We start from the raw sequence: 24,479 nt of genomic DNA, 5'->3' as shown, positions 1-24,479 counted from the left end.
TAGAGTGAAACAGAAAGTTTCTTTCTTTCACCCTCTTCCATTTGATTCTTACAATGTGCTGCTCTCATTTAATCAAGAGAGAGGGTATCCACACAGGAAATATTCGGGAATTTTTCCTTTACTAGACATCAATTTTCACTTTAACAACAAATCATCCTCTTATAGTCAATAGCTAACAATTTTATTTGCGTTATTAGTGGATAAAGTCCCTGCACAATAATTTCAAATTTCCCTTAATAAGTCAAAGGAGGATACTACTAGCCAAATGCACAAACTCCTTTACTAGAGAATACAGAATGTGGACACGCTTATATCAACAGATAAAAATAATGCATGGCCAAGGGTCATAGATTCGATTTAAACTCAAGAACATGCCACGTTAATCATTTAAAGGAAATCATTCTCTTTCTTCTGATTCAATTAATGAAAGATTAGTCAAAGTCAAACGTCTTTGACGGACTATTTCAACAATTTGGAGTTCATTTTAATTCATCAGCGAATCATGTTAAACGAATGCTAAGATAATTACCCTTATTATATTATTAAACAAAACACTAATTACAGAATTCCAAAACATTTAAAAAAAAATCATTCTCTTTCTTCTGATTCAATTAATGAATATTAGTTAAAAACATACGTCTTTAAAGTACTATTTTAGCAACCATTTTAATTAATAACCGAATCATGCAAAGCTAATGCTAAGAGAATTTGATAAAGAAAACAGTAATTACAGAATTCCAAACAGACATAGCTGAGCTAGCAATTTTGTAACTAACTTTGGCGCAGTTGGCTGCCACATCAGCTGTTCTTGCAACTATATTTTAACCACACTCACATGTGACAGGTTCTTAGTGAAACTTTGCAACGTTATTATTAGGATTTTGGTTCGACGGAAGCTAGATGTAAACTCTCTTTCTCAACCCATTTTTACTTTTTAGTAAACTCACCAGTATAGGCGGCTCTTTCTCTAGGCAACTTAGGCGGTTGTCTAGAGCCCCACTATAGATGAATGTCCCTAATTTTATTCCTAAATTATAGTTATTTATTTTTTTTTTATATTATTTTTTTTTATATTTTCCATAAACAAACTACTAAATCCTTACAAAGTCACATTTTAACATTATAATTAAGAATTTTAATCCCATTTATTTCTTCCATATATTTCATCTAAAACTCTATAAAGGCCACATTTTTTTTAAAATTATTATCCATTAATATCTTTTTCCAATAAAAAAAATTACATGAAACCTTCATTGCTTTGGTGAAAAAACTACTTTCTCTACCCTACTTTTCACTTTAAAAAAAATCAATTATTTTACTATTCACTTATCATTCACTGCTGCTCAAAGGCTCAATACAACAAAGTAAAGTTCTCAAATTTCTAGGTTCTATCTTTCCATTCTCTTATTAATTAATTATGTTATTCAGTTGTTTTTGTTTCTTTTTAAAAGTATTATTGTGTTCATAGGTTGTTTTCTTGTAATTATCTAGCATAATTGTTTGCTTAATTACTTTTGTTTCACTAAAAAAAATGTCTACTAAAAAAATATGCATTAGGATACAAAAAACTTCAAAAACAAGAGAAGAATAGAAAAGTTAGTTTAATCTCAAAAAGGAGCCATTGATAAAAGCTTATTTAAGATCAAATATATCATATGAAAGATTAAATATGTTAACTATATTGTCTATTGAGAAAGATATGTTAGGAAAATTAGAATATAAAAATTTGATTAATAATTATGCATCTCAAAAGCTAGAGAAACTAATTTTAAATAAATAAAATTTTAATAAAATTAATACATACATTTTACCTCAAAGTTTTTGGAAGGCCTAATTAAAACAATTTGCCTAGGGTCTAAAATATGATTGAGCCACCCCTGCTCACCAATTCTACTTATTTTCAATTGAAAACACATTACTTTTAATATACGGTAGATATATGTGTTAACTTAAATTTTATGTTTAAATTGAAGATGCAAATTCTAGTTCCTTAATCAATTATGTTGATGCTAAATTTCGGCTTCAAAGAACAAAATTATAATTGTAACACGATAACGTAGTCGTAATTGTAAAGTGTGCCAGTGTTGTAACTCTCAATAATCCTCAAAAACTTAAGTCAGATGTTAAAGACAGAGTCTTTAATGTAAATTTTAGATAATAAAATAAAGTAAAAAATACTCCTAGTCGGTTTGGCAGAAAATGTTATAGCAAAGAGAAAAAATCATCGTCTCTCTTATCTCATTTTTTTGGTAATTTTTGGGCGCTATATTAGGACTATTTTTCTTGCTCCTTCATTCTCAAAGAAGTGGTGCGAGTTTTGATTTGAATTTAAGATTGAGCTTAGCTCTGTGCAAATCTTGGATGCTTATGGGATACTGTCTTTTTTCCATTCAATCACATATGTACTTCAACAGTCACGATAATAGGCTGCCCATGTGGAAAGAATTAAAGGGATAAGACACAATACTCCAAGAACGACAAAAACCTTATTGCTTTGTTAATACTATGGTTGGTAGTTATTGGAAAAAAATATAACATGTATTAAATCTTAATTACGCATTTGTGGACGTGCATGAAAAAAATATATATATAAAAATCTCAGCTTAGCATTGGAACAAAAATTTATTAGTTTTAGTTGTTGTTTAGGAGTTTATTAGATAATGAGTTTGGGAAATTTAGATGCTCCGTTTGGGCGGCAGTACAGAACAATCAAAATAGTGTCATAGGAGTAGCTCAAAGCATTAAGCCAGCATACTTCGCGGATCTTTTGTGAAAGAAACAGAAATGGAGTTGTTTGGTGGCTCAAAAAATATCTCAGAGAATGTTCCAGATTTCTTAGTTTTATTGCTTAAAACAAAATGTTACAATTACATCAATTTATACTGAGAGATCCCACTTTGACAAAGCACGGAGGTGAAACCTGGGCTATAAGGGGGGACAAGTCCTGAGTTGCTAGGAGGCCTTTTGGGGTAGTATGGGCTTCCCTGGAAATAAAACCGTGCGGGCTACGGCCCAAAGCGGACAATATTCTAGTGGACTTGGGCCGGGTCTTGACAGATGGTATCAGAGCGGAGCCCTGTCGGGTGCCTCTTGAACAGTGTGCACAGCGAGGACGCTGTGGCCCTAACAATAACAATAAAACTTATTCTATTTACGACAGTAAAATCTACAGAATCTAAAACCATGCTCTGATACCAACTGAAACGACTCGCCCCGCACCCCCAGGGCGAGTCTATCTAAACTCGTAAAATCGAATCGATACTATTAACGAAATCTAAGAATTCTATAAAAATTTTGGCAGAATCTCCCTTATAAATAAAACATTCCCAACCTGCAATTTACAAAACAATACTCCTAAAATAATTCAATATTCTTCCATCCTCCACAACCGACTTCTCAAGTCAACATATCAAACATCACCCAAATCAATGGTTATCCTTAATTACAAAATATAATAAATAAACACAACTCACAATATCCAAAAATCAAAATTATTAAATCTGCGACTCCTAACACCATCACGTGGTCACAATTTCAAAACTAACATTCGTTACTGAGTCGACTGATGTACCTGCAATTCTCCTGTGGGGGGGGAGAAAATATAATAAAAGTGGAATGAGTATAAAACTCAGTGAACTCAGTGAGTGGATAGAAATTTTGGAAAATCAATTCTTTTAAAATGATTTAATCTTTCCCAAATCAATTTCTCAAATCAATTTCATCAGAATATCATAAGAACTTATATAAACTTATTTAATTCAAATCAGTCACTGAAATACTATATTACATAAATCTGCATAAAATCGATGGAAACATAATACTTATCATATCAAATACTGAATACCAAAACTATCATCAAACAAGTACCCAGGGAAATAATCTCGTCATATCCGAACCTCAACGGACGGGCAATGACGTATTATCTGGGTAACGTCACACCCCGGAGCTACACAGATAGACAAGGAAATACTATTTCATATCTCATTATATCTGTGCATGCATAATCTAATCCCCAAAGGACAATAGCGCCCAAGCACACGGCCCAAAGCCTCTGTGTGTACTCAGACGGGCCCCAAAGGCCTATATCTCATCTGTATCTCAACTGTCTATATCTCATATCTGTATCACCGTATCTCTGTATCTCAATAACTGATCTGTATCCCATATCTGTATCACTGTATCTCAATAACTGATCTGTATCCCATATCTGTATCACTGTATCTCAATAACTATCTGTAGGCCATATCTGTATCACTGTATCTCAATAACTGTATCACTATAATCATCATACCGCATGCATATGCCCCCAAAAGGCAAAAGCGCCCAAGCACACGGCCCAAAGCCTCTATGTGTGTTCAGACGGGCCTCAAAAGCCTCTCATCTCATATCATTTATATCACTGTATCTGGAGGGGAAGGGTACTATCTAATGATTTCAAAAACAATCACTGTACTCATATTCACATACCTCTTTATCATATTTTAAATCATACCACATTTGAATCCACTTTTCTTAGCTTTCAAATAATATCACTCTTTATTTACAATCGATACGCAAAATCATTAACCAAACATTTTAATATAATATCAACACGTGAATAAAATCCATTTCGAGGAAATCACATTAAATCCATTTCAAGAAATCATTAAATCAGAACAATTAAAATACTTATTCCGCAAACACGCTTTACTATCATAATTAACTCTAAAAATAGGTTTCGTATATTCCACTCACAGTGACAATGTCCAGACTCGGTGTCGACAACGTTTGCGGGTTGATTCTCGTTCGCGGATCCTCCTAATCAAGGAAACGCCATAATCATTCTCCGTAAATTTGAAATACAACTAATCTTACATAATAATTCTCGAAACGAATATCTATCAACAATAAACTATTCCGCATGCACAAAATTACCGAAATACCCCTACATGCCAAAATTACCAAAATGCCCCCAACATCATTATTTTACCAAATTATCTTCAGAATCTTCAATTACTAAATTGTCCTCAATTCAGATCACATAATTAACCACAATGGCAGAAATTACGAAATTACCCTCGGAGCGTAAATTTACCAAAATGTCCTTAACACTTAAATTACTGAATTACCCTTGTAATCTCAAATTATCTCACTGCCTTAACCTAAAATTATCAAATTATCCACTGATTCCACAAATTACAAATTCACCCTCAAGTTTATGAACTTACCGAATTACCCTTGAATTCAATATTACCAAAATACCCTCATATCAAAATTACCAAATTAACCTCAAAATCATAAATTACCAACTTTATCCTCAATTACAACAATTACCAAAATACCCACAAAATCTGAAATTACAAAATTACCCTTAGACTGTGAAATTACCAAAATACCCTTGCCGGTCAACGGTCACCGGAATTCATCCGACGGCGACGGAAAGCTTAGGTCTAATAGTTCAAGCCACGCTGAGTCCAATGGTGGTGGCCGTGACCTCCCACGCGCGGCAACGGCGACAAATCGAGCTCCCAAAGTCGTGAAACCATCAATGGCCAATCAACGGCAAAACGACGTCCCCGGCGTCAGTGGTTAGTCGGAAATGGCAGAGGGAAAGGTAAGGAACAAAACCCAAGTGATAGCTTCACCGGAAACCGACGAAATCACGGCAAATCGAGCCGGCGATTCCGCAGTACTTCAAAGCTTTGATCGGTGACTTTCCGATCGATTTCCGGCGGCAAGGACGGCATGGATACGTAGCTCATCTCTCAAGCTTCAAATCGGTACCAAGCACGGCCGGTGAGGTGGCCGGAATCGGGAGAAAATGCCGGGTCACGGTCGCGGGTTCCGGGTCGGGTTGCGGGTCAAACCGGGTCAAACACACTCTCTCTCTCTCTCGTGCCTTCTCCCTCTTTCTTTGTAAATCAAAAATAGTTTCCCCCATTTCCATATATAAAACCCGATTTCTTTTTCTTTCTTTTTTTTTTGGGAAATTTACAGTAATAACCATTAAAGTTTTGATTTTTTTCATCTTAACCCCTCAAAAATATTTCTATCAACATTAGCCATAAAATAACTTTTGAGACCAAAATACCCCTCCTTCATCTCTCCCCCAAAAAACTTGTTCTGTGGCCAAAAAGCTTGATTTTTTTTTTTAAAAAAAATCTAATCTTTTGCGGCTTGTTGCATGATTTTAAGATGGAAAATTTGTCAAGTTGTATTCTATCAGCATTATTATTATTAATGCTTTCACCTGCAAATCCATCGGGTGAGAGATTACTTTTCCTTCCATAATCTTCGTGCCCAAATTGCTTCTAACTTTTCTCGACTTCGACGCGGGTGAGAGATTACTTTTCCTTTCACCTTTTTGTTTTCTTCCGTTTAGCTTCATTATTTAAAAAAAAAAAAAACCGAAACAGAACAGAAACAAAAGCTTCAGCCCGCGGCCACCGTCCAAGGTTGCCGGCTCTCGTTTTCCGTCACCGATCCGGACGCAACCACCACTAAACGGATCATAAATTGCCGGCCATCAAACCCCAAGCATCGGACACCGTTGATTAGCCACAGATCGCCGGAAAAACAACCAAAACAGCCGCGCCAACCGTTCCGTCATTCACCGGTTTCCGCCGCGATTTAGCCAGCACCACCGTAATCAATCCACTCCTCTCCACGAGCTCAACCTCTTTCGTTATTCCCCACCTCCGATCGACCAACCCATCGCCGGAATCTAAGCATCACCAAACAGTTACAACTTATCTCAAATTTCCGGCCAAAACGCCACCGTTTCCGACGAATCACAAACATCATCATGAACAACTTCAAGTTTTGGTGCGACAGGCACCCTGTCATCAGATTCATCCTCCGACTCAGATCAATAAGTTTGAAAATAACTCATGCCACGATGCCGATTAGTTTTGGTCTGTAAAGAAGGGTAATTTAGGGAGAAAGGCTTGTGTTTGGCTAATGTTGATAGAAAAAAGTTCAGAGGATTAGTTGCATAAATAACAAAATATTTATGGTTATTTTCGTAAATTTCCCTTTTTTTTTCCACTTAAACTTAATACAAATTAAACTTATACCGGTCCCCGTGATGAAAATACATCCGACTACTTGAACTTTTAATCACGCTCAATTTATATAGGTGGAGAGTAAAAAATAATCGGGTGTGGGGTATTACATATACTTACTGCTTAGGCATCATTATTGTAACTAATTCATAACTAACTAAAATGATTAATACGAGCTAAGTTTCAACTAAGGTTGCGTTTGTTGTTTTATCTGAAATTTAAATAGGTCTGAATTTAGTTGAAATTTGAATAGGTTTTGAATAAAGATATTCGAATGACTTTTTTTTTTCAACATTTGAAGAGAAAAATTTAAAAGCTCGTAATTTGACATATATATCCTTTTAAGTGGTGCATATATTTGTTCTTCACAATTTATAATTTTCACAGGTTGATTAGTTTGGTAGCTTTAAAAAGATCTATCATTATTGATCTTAATTTAATTTTGTAATAAAAGATGTAATTATAACATCAACTTTTATGAGAAAGTTAATACTTTGTTTTATTTTTTATTCATCACAATAAACATAATTTGATTTGTTCAATATTTCAGTTTAGTTAATGTTATTATGTGAATAAAAAATAAAAGCAATTAAAAAAATAACTTCAAGAATAATAAAAAAATATTAGTTTATACATAATATTGGAAATACATGAATTGTTAAGGGTATTTTTGAGATTTGAAATTAAAATTTTCCATTTAAACTTTAGATAAAAGTTGACTTTTTCTAATTTTTCGATTCATATAAAATTGTCTGACAATAAGTGATAAGTTAAAAGACAAACAATCTAAAATAAATAAATATCTAAAAAAAGTTAAATTAAAATTTCAGACTAAAAAACAAACAATACTTAAGTGTACATAATGAATAATAACAAATTCAACAATTTATGCTGAGCTGGCAGTTGAGCTGTCACTTTGCCTACTATCATGTGACATCATAGACTTTTTAATCTTTGTCAGCTTTAGCTTCTCCTTCTTTTACTTTGTACAGTGAGCTTCCTTAACATTTTGCATTATCTTTGATGACAAGCACACTTTTCTTTGAGAGGCAGCCGAAGATAAAACAATGTGTAATTAAAAATTTGCCTTGTAATTAATTAATTAAAATTAAAACATAGTGTACAAATGATAAAAATTTTAAATAGATGAAATTTTAACATTAGGTGAACAGAGGGGATAGACGACAAGACGTCTATTTTAAAATCAATCAGACGAATCGTCGTAACGATGATGATGTCGGTCCATAGATTTGACGACAGAACGTCTGTAGGAGAGAACTAAGGCGACACGTCATATAAATAATAAAAATAAAGACGATAGTTGTCTACGGTTTCAATAAAGAAAGGACAACTTTTCGAGACAAAGCTTGCGAAATTATGAAGGTCGCCGACTTCTCTGCCTTGTGTATCTGGTATTATATTTTACCCATTACCAAATTAAGAAGCTTGTTTTAATTTATGGACGTGAAGTTATTCTTTCTGTCAAGGTGCTGGGCAACATGGCGGTTTGGAGAGGTAGGTTAATGGTGTGCTTGGGATTGAGGTTTTACAGAGTAGTTGCTGTAGAAAAAAAATTATAATTATGAAATAAAAGTTAGTAATATGTAGTACATATAAATTTTAAATAATAATTTTAATAAAATTATTAAAAATATAAAAGATTTTTCATGATACAAGTAGGGATGACAAAAATCCTCACGGAGACGGGTACCCTCGGGGATTTTCCCCATTCGGGGAGGGTATAAGGATAATTTCATACCCAATTTCTTATTCAGGAAAGAGACGGAAAAATTTTTTTACCCAATTTCTTATTCGGGGAGGGGACGGGGATGAGGTGGAATCCCCATCCTCATCCCCTCCCCATTTTCCCATTTTAATTTTTAATTTAATTTAATTTATTTTAAATTACTAGTAAATAAATAATAAAATTTAAATTATAAAATTATAAATATTGGTAAAAATAAAAAATATCAAAATATTTATATTATTAAACTTTTAGGCCTAATTAACTAATTAAAGTCCTAAATTTTTATTTAGGACATTAAAAAGACCGAGTAGATTCTATTAGCCCAAAATTTTTTAATTTTAATATTCTTTAAATATTTTAAACTTAAATCTATTTTTTTATTTATTTTTAGATGTTATAATTACCCACAGCGAATCATAATTTTAATATCTAATTTAATCTAATCTAATATTTGCTCTTGATTTGCTCCGATTTAACTATTGTGTTGTAAAGAGAATAATCCACATTTATAAAGTGTCCATGCCACCATTGAAAAAGTTAATTTTGAATATAAATTCGATTTTATTTGTAACAATTTTGTATTAGACTATTAATTTGTTCATGATAGTTTGTAAAAGAAGTTTGTATCATTTGCATGCTGCGTTATTTACTAATTTAATGTATGTGACTTTTGTAATGGATATTAATGTAAGATATATTTCGAACTTTACTTTTATTTGAATTTTTTATTTTAATATGATTAACTCAAAATCGAAAAAAAAAATTGTATTAGTTATTCAGGGATCGGGGACCCTCGAGGATTTCCTGTTATTATTCGGGGAGGAAATGTGGATTCTCTCAAATAATTCTGACGGGGACATGGACATACGCAAAATATCGGAGATGGGTACGGGGAGATTGGTCCCCTCCCCTCCCATTCCCGTTGCCATCCCTAGATACAAGTGAAAAAATATATTAACATAACTTCCAAACTACAGTAGTTAATATTTACTAAATATTTTAGTGCAACCTCAATCCCAAACGCACCCTAAGTTCATAAACTATCCCGGTGATTTCGGTTTTGTAAAATGATGATATTAGTCATTAGAGCATCTGATGAAGGAGTTTCTTGGCTGCTGGCCACTTATGCTATTGCGAAAGAATCAAAGAAAGTAACAAAAGCTGCACACAAACCTTAACATTTTCAGGGAGGAGTTGTGTCATCGATGCTCAATCGTTTATTCCTCTGAAATCCTGCTCTGATTTTAGCCTTGTTCAAGGTGCTTCATCTAGACCACTTTAAACTAGTAAGATTGTAGTTGCATCTAAAACATTATCAGGGTGCGTATTGAATATGCATCAAAGCTAACTTTTTTTTTTTTTCTGGGGGTGGGCTCTGAAGAAAAGTTTATTGCCAAAATAATAATAATAATAATAATAATAATAATAATAATCTTTTTTTTTTTGGGTCTGAATAATAATAATAATCTGATTCTATAAACATGTAAATGAATCTTGGTTGGCAATCGATCTGGTTTCCGACTGAAAAATCAAGAGGCCGTGAATCCAAAAGGCCAACTTTCTTTTTTGATTTGTGCATGTGGGACCCGCATATGCCCAATTATTTCCCCCCCCCCCCCCCCCAAAAAAAAACGTCGGGATGTGTACGAAGACTTTTGGAGCAGTTTGGTGATATTGTGAATTGTTTTTTTTTTGAAACTGGTGATATTGTAACTTTTGAAATAATTATTTTTAATAGTGCTGTAAAAATAATTTATTATTAAGAGATTAATTAAATATTTGATAAAATTTATTTTTAAAAGTATTTTAATAAATCTTATGGTTAAATTATTGTGAGAATATAAATAAATAAACTAGACATTATGTTGAATAAAATTTATTTACATATTTTTAAATATATATAAAAAACATTTTGTATTGTTAATATATAATAATTAAAAATTAAAGTATATAGTTTATATTAGTAATTTATTTTTTTACCTTAGTTTATAATAATAATAATCTCTTTAAAATTAATAATTTTATTTTTTAATTAATAAGAATAATTTTAAATTTTTATAATATATAAAACTACTTCTCCAAATTTACTATAGGATGAGATGATCTTATCAAAGGTAATTTCAAAAATAAATTATAAAATACTAAAATTAACTTTTAAAATTTTAAAATCTCTTTTAGATCTCCCAAAAACAATCTAAAAATTAATTTAGAACTAATTGGGGATTTGGAATCGAACTGAATTAATGCTGTGATATCTACACTAATTGATTTAGCCATCATGTAGAGAGGGGGCAGCCAGTCATGACCATTGACTTTGATAGTTCCATCAAATTTCCTGCAAGAAGACTATGAAATGAAAAATTTTACGTGTTTCATTCGTATACGTATAATGAGCAATTCCCCAAAACAAACATGATTACGTTGTTTCACGAATTAACTGTTTCACGAAGTGACTCAAGTGAACCACATTTTTCAATTGCAAATATCAAACAAAGTGTATGTAATTTTTTTTATTACATGAAATTATTATTTAAGAGTATAACTCATATTATATGAGATTATAATTTATATTTATAAATCAAATTATTTATAGGGTTAGTTTATATCAATTCTTATGAAAATTGTTTAAATTTTTATCCTTTTTAGTATTCGAGAAATATTTACTTCACTTAAATTAAAAAAAAAAAACTGTTTTCACTTAAATTGAGAAAAAAAATTAAACAGATTCAAACCCATGACTTTACAATTGTGTGGTATGAATTCGGCTAAAGTTTAGTGGCTTAAAAGTGCGTGTAATTGACTAATAACAAAGCACCATCTTCTTATAGTAAATGCAACCCTTCTTTGCAATTGCAATAACGACCTGCCATGGATTCTTTGGCTCTCTCTTGTCTTATCTTGCTTTCTCTTCCACTGCTACCATTTTTATCCGCTGCCAACATACCTTTGGGTTCAACTCTATCAAGCACCAGCAACAACTCTTCATGGATTTCACCTTCAAGGGATTTTGCTTTCGGATTTCGCCAACTAAACAACAGTTCGGATCTTTTCTTGCTTGCCATCTGGTTCAACAAAATACCTGAAAGAACCATCATTTGGCACGCCAATGAAGACAACCACCCAGTCCTAGCTCCCAGAGGATCAACACTTGAACTTACTGCCACCGGCCTTCAGCTTAAAGTTCCTGGAGGCCAAGCAATATGGGATGAAAAGCGCAACAAAATTGTATCCGATGCTGCCATGCTTGATACAGGTAATTTTGTGCTTATAGCCTCTGGTAACAATTCCGATTACGCTTGGCAGAGTTTTAAAAGTCCAACAGACACCATCTTGCCCACCCAAATATTAGATTTGGGTAGCGTGTTGGTTTCCAGGCTTACAGAAACCAACTTCTCCAAAGGCAGATTTGAGCTCCATTTTTCAAATGGAAGCCTTCTGCTCATTCCTGTGGCCTGGCCAACCCCATTCCAATACAAAAGTTATTATACCAGTGATACTAACAGCGCTAATTCTTCTGAGTCTGGTCATCAGCTGGTTTTTAATGAGTCAGCTGACATATACATAAAAAAAAATAATGGTCAAATTGTTCAATTGCCACAATGGAATAGACTATCTCCTATTGCGGACCACTATTTTCGAGCAACATTGGATTTTGATGGAGTATTCACAGAATATGCTTATCCAAAGAATTCTGCTCCTAACCAAAGCTGGTTTACTATACAACGTCTTCCTAACAACATTTGCACTTCTATATCTGATGAGTTCGGTAGTGGTGCCTGTGGCTTCAATAGCTACTGCTTACTTCAAAATGGGAGACCTTTTTGTGAATGCCCTCCAGGGTATTTATTTGTGGATCCAACTAACATATTTAGTGGTTGCAAGCCAAATTACTGGCAAGGCTGTGGACCAGATCATGGATCTAGAAATGCAGAAGAGTTGTATGAAATAAGGGAACTCGTTGATGTAAATTGGCCTTTTGGAGATTATGAAAGGTTGGAACCTTATGATCAAACAGAGTGTGAAACATCTTGCTTGCATGATTGCTTGTGTGCTGTTGCCATATATAATAATGCTAGACGATGTTGGAAGAAGAGATTCCCCCTTTCCCTTGGGGCCTATGACAATGCAGGAACAGGATTTACAAAAGCTCTCATCAAAGTAAGGAAAGGAGGTTTTCCTGTTGATTTTGATGGCAATACTTGTGGCAAGAAAGGAATGCCAATCTTACTAGGAACACTTCTATTAGGTAGCTCTGTATTCTTCAATGGACTTTTGATACTGGCAATATCTCTTCTCGTCTTTGTGTGGCGCAAGAGAAAAGATGGAAACAAGGGCCAACGTTCAAGTATTTCCGAAACAAATTTGCGTTTCTTTTCGCTCGCTGAACTCAATGAAGCAACAAATGGGTTCGAGGACGAACTAGGGAGGGGTTCTTTTGGCATAGTCTACAAAGGTGTCCTCAAATCCGCTTCAGGAAATGCTGTAGCAGTCAAGAAATTGGACAAGTTGGCACAAGAAAGGGAAAGGGAATTCAAAACTGAAGTGAGGGCAATCGGCAGAACACATCACAAGAATCTTGTCCAGCTACTTGGATTCTGTGACGAAGGTCTTAACCGGCTTTTAGTATATGAATTCATGGGGAATGGCACCTTGGCTAACCTACTTTTTGCAAGTCCAAGACCTGACTGGAGTCTAAGAGTCAGGATTTCCCTGGAGATTGCAAGAGGGCTTCTGTACTTGCACGAAGAATGCAATATTCCCATCATCCACTGTGACATAAAGCCTCAAAACATACTTCTAGACCAAGATTTCACTGCAAAAATTTCTGACTTCGGATTATCCAAGCTGTTACTCTCTGATCAGTCTCGAACGCGCACCGTGATCAGAGGAACTCGAGGATATGTGGCTCCAGAATGGTTCAAGAATGTACCTGTCTCGGCCAAAGTGGATGTTTACAGTTTCGGTGTTGTGTTATTGGAAATCATTTGCTGTAGGAGAAGTGTGGAGATGGAACTGGAGGAAGAAAGAAGTGCAATACTAACAGATTGGGCTTATGACTGCTATGTTGAAGGAAGACTAGATGTTTTGGTTGACAATGATAAAGCAGCTATGGCTGACAAATCAAGGGTGTGTAAATGGTTGATGACAGCACTGTGGTGCGTTCAAGAAGATCCACTAAAAAGGCCTACAACAAAGATGATCGTGCAAATGTTAGAAGGTTATCTGGAAGTTCCTAATCCCCCAATGCCCCCACTTCATTCACTGCAGTTAATTGAAAGCTGAAGCCACTACTAACTAGCAAGTGCATTTTACTATAATTTTATTTGTAAACGTTTATGGCACATTTGTTCTGTATCATAAACCAGTTGGGGGGATTGTTATTAGCTTGTTTAAGTTTTATATATTGATAGGATTTCAAAAAAAGAAAAAAAGGCTATAATAAAAAATGGAAGTTTCATTTTAAAATCACTTGATGTTTAACCTCAAAGCAATTTTCAGCTGAAAAAAAAAGAAAGAAATGAAAAGTGAGAATACATAATTTTAATTATTTACCGAGATTGTCACTTTCCCTCTAGTAGAAATCAACTTTTATTACCTCGTCCTAATGTTTTCATAATGTCATGTCCCATCTAGTTATAAAAAGTTAACAGAATACTAATCTTTACCATACACACACAGACAAAATTCATATAATAGGAAATGTAGATGCTTGGAAAATGTTAGTTTTTATAAAATTCTTTTAAAAAATATTAACAGTGTTAAAATTTATAATTTCTAGAAAATCTACCACATTAAGCTACAGTATTCACATTATGTACACTACAATATTTACCCAGGGATGGAGGTCGGTGCCACCTCTATAGTTATTAGGAGCTGATATTTGCTGCGGAGATAGATGAAAAATATAATAAAGGCTGTTTTTTTTTATTATTATTTTGTATTTTTTCATTTTTAAAGTTGTCTGCTATTATAGTTTTTTTTTTTTGGGCATACACTTGACAATATATCAGAAAATTATTTAACTTTCACATTTTTCGTTAACTTTGTTTAAGGTTAAGACAGCCGTAGATATTATGAAAAGTAAAACACTAAGGGGAACTGGTGAGTAGTAAATAAGAGTGCTTTCAAAGGAAGAAGTGGGAATCTTCCTTATTTCATGAGCGACCCGGTTGTCGCAGAGTTGGAACCCGCATTAACTATGGGAATCCTATTTGGGCGGGGAACCACTTATCTTCCAACATATAAACAAGTCTTATCAAACCTTTGGAAACAAAAAAAAAGGGGTTTATTAAGTCGATTTGATTAGGGTTAAACTTAGGAGAAATAGATTTTATCTTGTTTTGGATGCATGGCCATGGGATTGCCAAGTCGTAGGGCAAGAAGAGTTTCAGAGACTAATGGATACCAAAACATGCAGGCCAACAAGCTTTCGGTGGAGCCAAAGAAAGATACCAAGGTTGGAGTGAACAGGAAGCCTGGTAAGGGGATGGTTGAGATTGAACCGAAGCTCAAGATTGAAATCAAGCTCTTGAAACTCGCAAATAAGCTTGTTGAGCGCGGTTGCAAAAATACAGAGATAGGTGAGACGCCCAAAGAGACTAGGAAGAAGTTAGAAGCTGATTCCCTCACCCTCTTTGCCAAACAATTCACGGATTACCACCATATTTATTTAGGCCTTTGTTTTGCTGTTTCATAACTTTGATTTCTTATATATATATAAACTAAACTCCAGTTATCCTTGCATGAGAATCACTTATATCATCCACAAAATGTCTTGTTAATTCGACTAATTAGATACCCTACTAACAGAGTATATGTGATAAGAAGAAGAAAGAAGAAACTAGCTTTGCCCTATTGAAAAAGAATCCGACTTAAAAGATTTTTATTTTTATTTTTTTAATAGCCTTGTTTCATTATGGTGGGCACTCTACGGCCTGTCACTTTTAAGTTACAGCAACTTAAATATAAACACTCGTTATGATGTTTAAAAACTAAATTAAAAAAACTAATATCTTTGCTTCTTCTTTTTTTTGTTGTCAAAACTACTACTTAGAAATTATATTTACCAAATATTTTTAACTTTTATTTTTCTTCATAGCTATATGCTTTTGTTTTTTCTTTCTTTTCCCTCACATAAACCTCACTCAATACCAAACAAGGTCTTAATAATCTTGGTGATGTTTTAATCGGTAGAGAAAAGGATAAGCCTTGTTTCCAAATCCAAATTTGTTCACCCATTTAAATTTAACATCAGCAGAAAATGTAGCATAACATGCATTGTAGGGCTAAGAGTCATGCTGGCACTCCCAAGGTGTAAAATGAATCTGCTCTAAAACTGAAACACAGCAACCAGAATTAACATGCTGTACCATCTGAAAGTAAAGCCACCTAAGTCGACCTACAACCATCACTGAACTAGTTTGTTTGCGCATATGTGGATGTGCACAAACTGAAAACTGCAGTAAGAAGCTTTATCATTTGCAGGAACTGAATAAGCTCAGATTCTCAACATTAAAATGCACCTCAAGCTTTCTTCGAAAAGGCAATTACATTGAAGTTCAGTGATTCAGGATTTTTCTGGATCATGCCCTTTATCACTTTAGCTGCATCCTGTAAAAAATAAATAAATAATAGATAATATTAATAATCAAGGATTTTGCTACCTTACATGTAATGTAAAGTACAGCCTCTCACAAGGCTGTGGGCCCAAATGAGACCCACAATTCAATTTGTGAGAGACTATACCTTACATTACATGTAAGGTAGCAGCTCCCAATAATCAAACTTCAGAGTAAAGTACATGTGAAATACAATATCAGAAAACTGCCAAAAAAGAGCTACAACCAAGGCACGCTCACTTTTTGCTTATGGTTAAAGATGAAAAGACACATTAGCAAGTTGAACCTCCTTGACTGTAGTTCATTAAACAGAAAGATGCTTATCCAATCAGGATAAAATTTGTTATACTTGAAACCCAAAACCAAACCCAACCTTGTGCAACAACTCTAACCCTAGCCCAACAAAGATATTGATGATCTAAACTTGCTTCAGAGATAGCCCTACAGAGTAATCAATATTTCTTCTCTTCTTTTTCTTTAAAGAAAAGTTCACTTAGTTTTAGCCTTGTTTGGTATTAAGGTGTCGCAGCTTTTAAACCACAGCTATTGTAGAAAAAAAAAACTATAGTTATGAAATAAAAATTAATAGTGTGTAGTAATGTTTACTTTTAAATAATTATTTTGACAAAAATAATAAAAATATTATCGATTTTTCATCATTCAAATCAACTTAACTTCAAAATCATAGTAGTTAGTATTTCCCAAACACTTAAAGATTTTAAGATACAGCTGTCCAACCTCAATACTAAATATGACCTTAAGACTATTGATGTCTTTTCATTTTCTTATATTTTTTTCTTTCTCAGATCCAAAACTGAAGAATTTCTTTATTTTTGCTTCTTTTGGGATCTAAGAATCTAAAGAGGGTAGAAATACACAGTTTTATAATGCTAATTACCATACCAGCAATAAGCTGCTTGGAGACGAAGCACCATGGGATATTGGCCCCGACTTCCCTCCATCAAGTTCATAAAGTTCCCCTACATAGAAGATTTTGATAAATACAAAAGCATAGATAGAATTTCTCAAAAGCTGGTTAACAGCTGAACATTGGCTAATCAATATGAGAGGGAAAAAAATAAGTCAACTATCGAAAGGAAGCATGTACCATCCACACAGGTGAAGCAGATAAAATGATCATTCACGTCATCGGTAGCCTGTAAATAAGAAAATGGTAAGACAAATGAAGATAAACCAATTGCAACTTACGATATTAAACTAATTGGAGCTTACGATGTTATACATCATTTGATAATTAGGAAAAAACAGAAGGAAACGGAAAAAAAGAAATTGATTGACGAACTCTTACTAATTTTTTTTTTAAAAAAAGTTAGGGGAAAAATTATATTGATTGGCGAACTCTTAATTCCACTTTTTTTTTTTTTTTTGGGAGGTGGGGGAATCAATCATTCTATAGCCAGTAAAGTATATCCTCAACCACCAGTCCAGTGCATTTAAATCTACATTTTGAAGCTGAGCATGAAACTTCACAAAGACGGCGATCAACACTGGTCAACTTTTCATGTCACCTTGTATATAATAACTGCTAAGAAAGTAATTTGACCCGACAAATCACATTTTTACAATTAAGACTCCTACAGTCCAATCCAATAGTATACTGTAGCACCCAAACCTTACTTGATAGTGCCAAATAAAACAATAAGATATTTCTTAGAGCCAGCTTCTCATGGGAATTTATAATGGGTCCTTTAGAATTCAGTATAATGCGTAATTCATATAGAATCACACTCACATGGATTATTAACCTATACACACAAAAGCATGAGGGTTGTAATCACTACCACCACAAATATGAATCAGCAATTTTCACTTCCAAAATCCCAGCTTTATGAGAATGTCTAATTTAACAGCTAAGCTTCCATTTGGTCACAAAAGCAATACATTTTAGACAAATTTTAGCTTATATTCTCACGAAGATGTAATGCCCAACCATATGATTAACAAATTTTAGCTGATATTCTCATGAAGATGTAATGCCCAGCCATATGATTAACAAATTTTAGCTGATATTCTCATGCCGTACTAGTGTCCTTACTGATTATAATGAAAACAAGCATGTGTAAATACCTCTGTGTCACCAGCTGAAGCTGCTACCGAATGAGCAACTTCCATTTCCTTATCATTCTCAAGAAATGCTGCACGCTGCAGAAAGAATATGAAAAACTCATAGCAATTAGAAGTGAGAAATGAGAGGCAATAAACAATATTATTCAAAGTCAACAGATAACTCTAGGGGTGGGAAAAAAGGAAAAGCAGAAATAGAACCAAGAATGAATCACCTCTTGTGGATCCAAGTTCGCTGTGGACTTGTAAAATTTATCGAAGAATGAATCATCTTCTGCAATAACAAGAAAAAATGTAAAGGGAAGCAATATACATGACAATACAAACAAGCACTTGGCTGATAACTATGAGCATTTAGAGGTACCTTGAATGCAAGAAAAGCTGCATGCATTACTAGCATTTCTAAAGTATTTGTATTGCCAGCACCACTGCTACACTAGCAACACTTAATTAAAGGAAAAGTAAGCACAACTTACGAAACTTGATTTCCGAAGTGACGTTCCCAACAGCATGAAGAAGTCCAATTGTTCCACAAGCATTTCCAACAGTTTGCTTCATGAAATAAACATTCTTGCTAGATTCCTACAGAGAGAAAAAAATGAGGAAAGTGGAGTGAAGTTGTGCTCCACAAATAGAAGTGAACAACAACACCGGCTGCATTTGCTCAGTTAGAAAACAAAAACAATTGATCAACCATGATAAGAGGAAAACCAAGAGACTTATAACCAAAAAATAACAAAGAGGATGCAAATGATATGTATGTATTCATAATTAAAAAGAGATGATTTATGATCCAGAACAGCATAATAAAGCAAAAGTAACTACGTCCTATCATCACACATTCACACCCACCTTTTTGTCATTGTCCTGCAACCTTCTTTCTTCTTCACTCTGAAGAAATCAAAATTTGAAAAAAAAAAAATCAGCAAACAAGTATATACTCGTGAAGCATACCAAGTATAAAGAAACAAATTTGGTTTTAACAGACCTGTGGAGGTAAGGGATAAAGAAACAGCACGGCAAGAACAGGTTGTGGAACCATTGCCAAGAGCTCATCATCCAAGCCATACACATCATAGCACTCTGCCTCCTCAGCTGGAAGACCAAGGCCCCAAAGGAACTACAAAATAAAAAATATGAAGTAAACTAAACTAAGAATACTCTTCACAAACAGAATAAACCTCTATGTGGCCATTTTTTTTTTAAGTAATAAAAGCAACAACTCATAACCATAGATAAGCAGTTCAATAGATACTTTCTTTCATTTTTCTCAGTAAACAAAAAGGGTGTCTTTCAAACAACTTCCAGAATCTATCAAATTTCAAATTAAAAAAAAAAAATAGAAAGGAAAACCGAAAGACCAAATAAAAAAAACTCTTCGAAATTGTTATGCGATTAATAACAATAATACAAAAATTCATTTCAATTCTCTTCTTTAGTGAACAAACAGCGGATGATCTATAAACTAAACGAGAAAACCAACAAAATAGAAAAGAAAAGAAAAGTAGAATAATACCTGGTTCATGACATCGGGATTAGCTTCAAGAGGAAGCCACCTCTTAGCTGAAGGACGCTCGTCTACTGCTGCCATTGTGCTTTCTCTTTAGCTAGATCAGAAGAAACACCGAATAAAAAATAATGTCGTTTCCTCTTCCTTATTCCTTTTATATAGGTTTCGTGTACCTTTTATTTCTGCTGAAATATTATCGGTCTGACAAAAATACCCCGTCTTTATTTATAAATGGCTGGAAGCGAACGCCAGCCGTCAGGACACAGGTGTTCGAGTTTTTACGGAAGAACAAATAATAATAATAATTGTTAAGTTTAAATCTAAATTATGAAACTGAAACAAATAAACAATACAACGTCAGCGGCGGCCGATGTTAAATTAATGAAATATAATAGTTGATGACAATGATAAAAATTAGGCTACCACAAAATATACAGCTTCAAGCCACCCATGAAGCTGGACCGATTCGGAGGAAGCGGAATCTAGAATGAGAGTTCTACGGCTTTGGTACTGATGAAACCGAGAAGTGTTGATGTTAACAATATTTTCAGAGATTAATAAATTTAAAAGTGGCTGCGAAGGTTTGCACCAATGGGTTTTAGATTTTTTGACGCAGTGATGTGCAAGTGTTTTTGTTAGCTTCGTTAAAGCACTCATCGTTGACTCAAAATTGATCCCATGCGAGCACACCGACGACGACGAGGAGAGTTTTGATAGAGCGATAGACAGTCGGCCACAGAAACGTGGGCCGTGGGCTTTAAATTTTATGGGCTGCAAACTGCTTGTGGAATCATAACGGGTCCGCTTAGTTCTCTTTTCACTGAAAAATTGCAAGGCCTTATAGTAGCTAGCTAACCTAGAAATTCTGTCCCAAAGTTTGTATAGAAACACTAAACAAAATAAGATTTAATTATATCCAAATTTCTTGTTTTTAGAGGTGTTTAAGGTGTACATTTTCTCATCCATTAAATTTTTTAATCTTTACTTTTATGATCGGTTGAGATGTACATATAATAAGATACAAGAGATGCTATTTTATATTAAAAATTTTCTTTGTTGAGTTGTTAAAATTATTTTAGAAAGTATATTTCATCCCATCATTGACATCGAGGTACTAAATACCATATTATTTAAAATGAAACGTTTCTCTCTCTTTTTTTTTTTAACATAAATGAAAAGGTTTGAAATAAATAATTATTAAAATAGGTGATATCTATTTATAATTTTCCCAGCAATTTTCATTCAAATTGAACAAGCTTTTGCGTAATTGCTTGCTAGTTGTTGGTATACAATAGCATAATAAGAGGATTATTTCATATATATTCTTTTAATATACTACCATAACAACGATTAGTTCATTTAAATTCTTGATTGTGAATCTGGCCCGCGGGTGAACAATATTAATTGTCAAATATTTAAAAATAACAGGAAATTATTATAATTATTTTTTAAAATACAGTGAATTTACAAAAATAATAGAATAAAAATATTCCACCTTATATCACTATTACATGACATAACTTAAAAGAGTTCAAATCACTCAGGCGCTCGTTTTATATATATATATATATTTAATATGAGAATTTATCCCACAACAGTTATGCTAAAATTGTAAACATACCTTCAAGGTTTCAAGTATTCAGATATGATCTATTTAAGGCAAATAAATTCAAACGCCTTTAACAGCATAGAGTCCAAGTTTGATTTGTAGTTTTTATTTAAAAAAAAGTTTGAACTTTTTTTGTCTTGCAAAACTATCCAATGCCCAAAATCTTTTTTCTAAGAACAATTCAAAACATATAAAATCGTTTCTAAAAATAGATTTTTGATACTCATCTAAAAAGACTAGAAAAGTTTTTTCAAAAAAAAAAATTCCTTCTCGTCAAACGAATATTGCAAAACATAAGAATGCTCTTAACTAGTTGACTGCACTTGATCCTGCTTGCTTATTTTAGAATTTGAATACCAATTAGCTTAAGTCGCTCCTAAGCGTCCAAGACTTCTCCCAACACTGATAAGAGTTCTATACTCTATGAATCCATCGCTCAAGACGAAGCTGCTTCAAAGGGGGACCGAGGCTTGGCTTACCCTTTTGGGGACACCTCCATTTTCCAGTGACCTCTAAAGCATCAGAGTTCTGATAATTGGTCGTTTCTATCAATGCCTTTCTTCTATCAACAACCTTTTCACCAGCAGGCGAAACACTTCTATTATTCCTTGAACACTCTAATAAAATCCCTTGGGACATTTTCAAAGAATCTGCATTTGCTGTTCTTGTACTCCCATTTTTCCTTGTTGCAACAAAACCATTTTCTGCAATTCCTTTTTGATAATTTTCCTTGTCATTCCTCCTATGAGTTTGTTTCCTAGGCGAAGCTCCACAATCTTGAGCCAACTTAGAGTTACTCGTAGGTGATAAAGGACTAACTTCTTCCATGAACTTCTCTTTGAAGTCAGTCGTATGGAACGAGTTTGTTTGAGGTTTATCCTTCTTACTGCTTGAAATTCCATTGAGATTCCATGACACAGAACAAGCTTCTGGGACAATTTTAGCTCCAATTTGGAGATAGAACCTTCATCATCAAAGCTTAGTTCTCTAATGTCTTTGGATGGACTCGTGACATTGCTTTGCTGTGCTTTACCTTCCAAGATGTCTTTAAAAGTCTTATCTGAATGTATCTTATTCTGAGAAGACGAACTTCTCTTCCCTCCAATCCTATCAATTCTCTGCAACACGACCACAAACGTTAAAATATGACTTCCACAAATATGTGAAATGCTTTCCCTCCTTAATAACAATTTTAATTTTCTTTTGGAACAAGGAGATAGACAGATACAGAAGGTGTACCTTACAAACCTGTTTCTGCTCACGAACTTCAATAGAGCTATTATGTCTTGTGAAATTATAATGCTCTTTCTCCTCATCAACCTTTTCATCTCCACTTCTAACTTTTCTAATTATGGTCAATTTCTCTTCTGTCTCTAAATCGCTATCTTCAACAACAAATTTCTCTGGTTCCATTTCTAAATGAAGCGAATCTTCAAATTGATCACTTGTACCCAATACAGGAGATTCATATGCATAGCTTGAGAACCAATTTTTGACATCAGGAGGTTCTAACACAAATTAAAAAGAAAAAGGGGAAATTTACTTGTGCAAAATTACTGAACGACCAAATATGAATTTTCAAAGTCAGTGATACTAACCTGTAAAGACTGTAGATGGATCAGGAGAATCCAAAATCTGAATCAACATCAATGTGTTAGATATAAGAAACTTAGCCCTTTGCAGCTGGCTTTTACAGCTGTGCTATAAATAGTTGTGAAAGTAAATAAATAATGTCTAGTTACAAGAGATAATGTTGGACACACCTTTTTATTCATAAGCCAGAAAAGGAAAAAGAATGCCAAAAAGGCCATAGAAATATAATCATAATTTTACCTTAATTGAGGACTTTTCGTCAGGCTCATCATCTCCTAAAGAACTATCACTCTTAACATCAATTTCTCTAGTTGCAGCCATATTCTCTTGTCCATTATGGCGTTCTCCCACAAGAGACCCTCCTTTTTCACATTCACTTCCTTCAGAAACAGAATCTTGAACATCATCATTCGTATCCAATACAAAAGATTCATAAGCGTAGCTTGAAAACCAGTTTCCGATGCCAGCGGGCTCTAACAAAACAAGAAAAAATAAAAAATCACATCTTCTTGCAACCATCGAACATTCGAACAAACGTCATAAATGAACAATGAAAAGAAGCAACTCATACCAGAAACCTGGGAGGGCAAGCATGAGGAATCCAGAATCTATCACAATAAAAATAATTAGATAAAAGAGACTCTAACCTTATGCATCATTAAATAAATGTCTTCGGTTTCAAGTACCTCACTGATGATAAGATGATTTTCTGTCTCTTCGGTGCTTTCTTTGGAAACGAAACATCCGCTATCTCTAGTAACAGGATCTTTGAATCCATCAGTTGTGCCCAATACAGGGGATTCATACTCATAGCTCAAGAACCAGTTTCTAACATCTGGCGGCTCTGATAACCCCCCCCCCTCACAACAAAGAAGCAAAAGCAAAAATAAATAAAAATAAAACCAAATGTAAAAGAACTGTACTGACCAGAAGGAAGCGATAGCGGAGTTGTGGAACCTTGAATCTGTGACAATAAAGATCGTATTATAGAGTTCAGAAATTTCTATTGTCATATGTATTTATGGATAAATAAAGGAATTATGGGGAGTTTGAAAATAGCCTTTTAATTCGTTCATTTTCCTGCGTTTTCTAAGGAACCAAACAGGAAGCAGATGATAATGATTGAAATATGTAACAGCAGAATTATCCGTACCTGAGAACCGAGTTGATTTGGATATTCTCTCCCTCCCAGCAGAAAGATAACGGTGGTCGGTGGTAGCAACATGTTTTTGTTTATTATTATTTTTTTTTTTGAATTTCGCGGGCGCAAATT

General features: G+C 33.9%; 3 protein-coding genes across 4 annotated transcripts; 1 reads left to right on the top strand and 2 right to left on the bottom strand.

Annotated features, from left to right (window-relative positions):
• The first annotated feature begins 11,620 nt into the window (after positions 1 to 11,620).
• LOC18047102 (G-type lectin S-receptor-like serine/threonine-protein kinase LECRK3) lies at positions 11,621 to 14,173 on the top strand. The gene has a single exon (XM_006440157.2). It carries the CDS (start codon positions 11,659 to 11,661, stop codon positions 14,071 to 14,073), a length of 2,415 nt encoding a protein of 804 aa, XP_006440220.1. The 5' UTR covers positions 11,621 to 11,658; the 3' UTR covers positions 14,074 to 14,173.
• A 1,826-nt stretch (positions 14,174 to 15,999) lies between these two features.
• LOC18047101 (ubiquitin carboxyl-terminal hydrolase 3) lies at positions 16,000 to 20,686 on the bottom strand. Of its 2 annotated transcripts, XM_024189285.1 has the most exons (11): positions 20,428 to 20,673; positions 20,178 to 20,239; positions 20,011 to 20,101; positions 19,483 to 19,614; positions 19,347 to 19,385; positions 18,971 to 19,076; positions 18,710 to 18,768; positions 18,498 to 18,572; positions 17,518 to 17,566; positions 17,313 to 17,389; positions 16,000 to 16,401 (listed from the first exon to the last, which is right to left on the bottom strand). In XM_024189285.1, the coding sequence occupies exons 3-11, from the start codon at positions 20,083 to 20,085 to the stop codon at positions 16,315 to 16,317; spliced, it is 699 nt and encodes a 232-aa protein (XP_024045053.1). In that variant the 5' UTR covers positions 20,086 to 20,101; positions 20,178 to 20,239; positions 20,428 to 20,673; the 3' UTR covers positions 16,000 to 16,314. The 2 variants fall into 2 exon arrangements, with proteins under 2 accessions (XP_024045053.1, XP_006440219.1); XM_006440156.2 differs by having other exon boundaries at positions 20,178 to 20,686.
• Positions 20,687 to 21,936: 1,250 nt separating this feature from the next.
• Positions 21,937 to 24,047, bottom strand: LOC18047100. Its single transcript, XM_024189811.1, has 6 exons — positions 23,893 to 24,047; positions 23,778 to 23,814; positions 23,447 to 23,679; positions 23,212 to 23,248; positions 22,853 to 23,121; positions 21,937 to 22,731 (listed from the first exon to the last, which is right to left on the bottom strand). Exons 3-6 carry the CDS (start codon positions 23,525 to 23,527, stop codon positions 22,255 to 22,257), a joined length of 864 nt encoding a protein of 287 aa, XP_024045579.1. The 5' UTR covers positions 23,528 to 23,679; positions 23,778 to 23,814; positions 23,893 to 24,047; the 3' UTR covers positions 21,937 to 22,254.
• Positions 24,048 to 24,479: the final 432 nt, after the last annotated feature.

The sequence above is a fragment of the Citrus clementina genome, unplaced genomic scaffold (genome assembly GCF_000493195.1).
Source record: "Citrus clementina cultivar Clemenules unplaced genomic scaffold, Citrus_clementina_v1.0 scaffold_3, whole genome shotgun sequence".
NCBI classification, from domain to species: domain Eukaryota; kingdom Viridiplantae; phylum Streptophyta; class Magnoliopsida; order Sapindales; family Rutaceae; genus Citrus; species Citrus x clementina.
Note: the sequence above shows the minus strand (reverse complement) of the source record. Positions and strands in the feature narration are given on the sequence as shown.

Excerpts from the sequence above, each read along its gene's own strand:
- LOC18047102 (XM_006440157.2), top strand. The coding sequence starts at position 11,659 with ATGGATTCTTTGGCTCTCTCTTGTCTTATCTTGCTTTCTCTTCCACTG.
- LOC18047101 (XM_006440156.2), bottom strand. The coding sequence starts at position 20,085 with ATGGCAGCAGTAGACGAGCGTCCTTCAGCTAAGAGGTGGCTTCCTCTT. Across the intron at positions 19,077-19,346 it reads TGCAGGACAATGACAAAAAG|GAATCTAGCAAGAATGTTTA; the intron begins GTGGGTGTGAAT and ends TTCTCTCTGTAG. Across the intron at positions 17,390-17,517 it reads CTGCTTCACCTGTGTGGATG|GGGAACTTTATGAACTTGAT; the intron begins GTACATGCTTCC and ends TCTTCTATGTAG.
- LOC18047100 (XM_024189811.1), bottom strand. The coding sequence starts at position 23,527 with ATGGCTGCAACTAGAGAAATTGATGTTAAGAGTGATAGTTCTTTAGGA. Across the intron at positions 23,122-23,211 it reads TCCATCTACAGTCTTTACAG|AACCTCCTGATGTCAAAAAT; the intron begins GTTAGTATCACT and ends AATTTGTGTTAG. Across the intron at positions 22,732-22,852 it reads AGCAGAAACAGGTTTGTAAG|AGAATTGATAGGATTGGAGG; the intron begins GTACACCTTCTG and ends GTCGTGTTGCAG.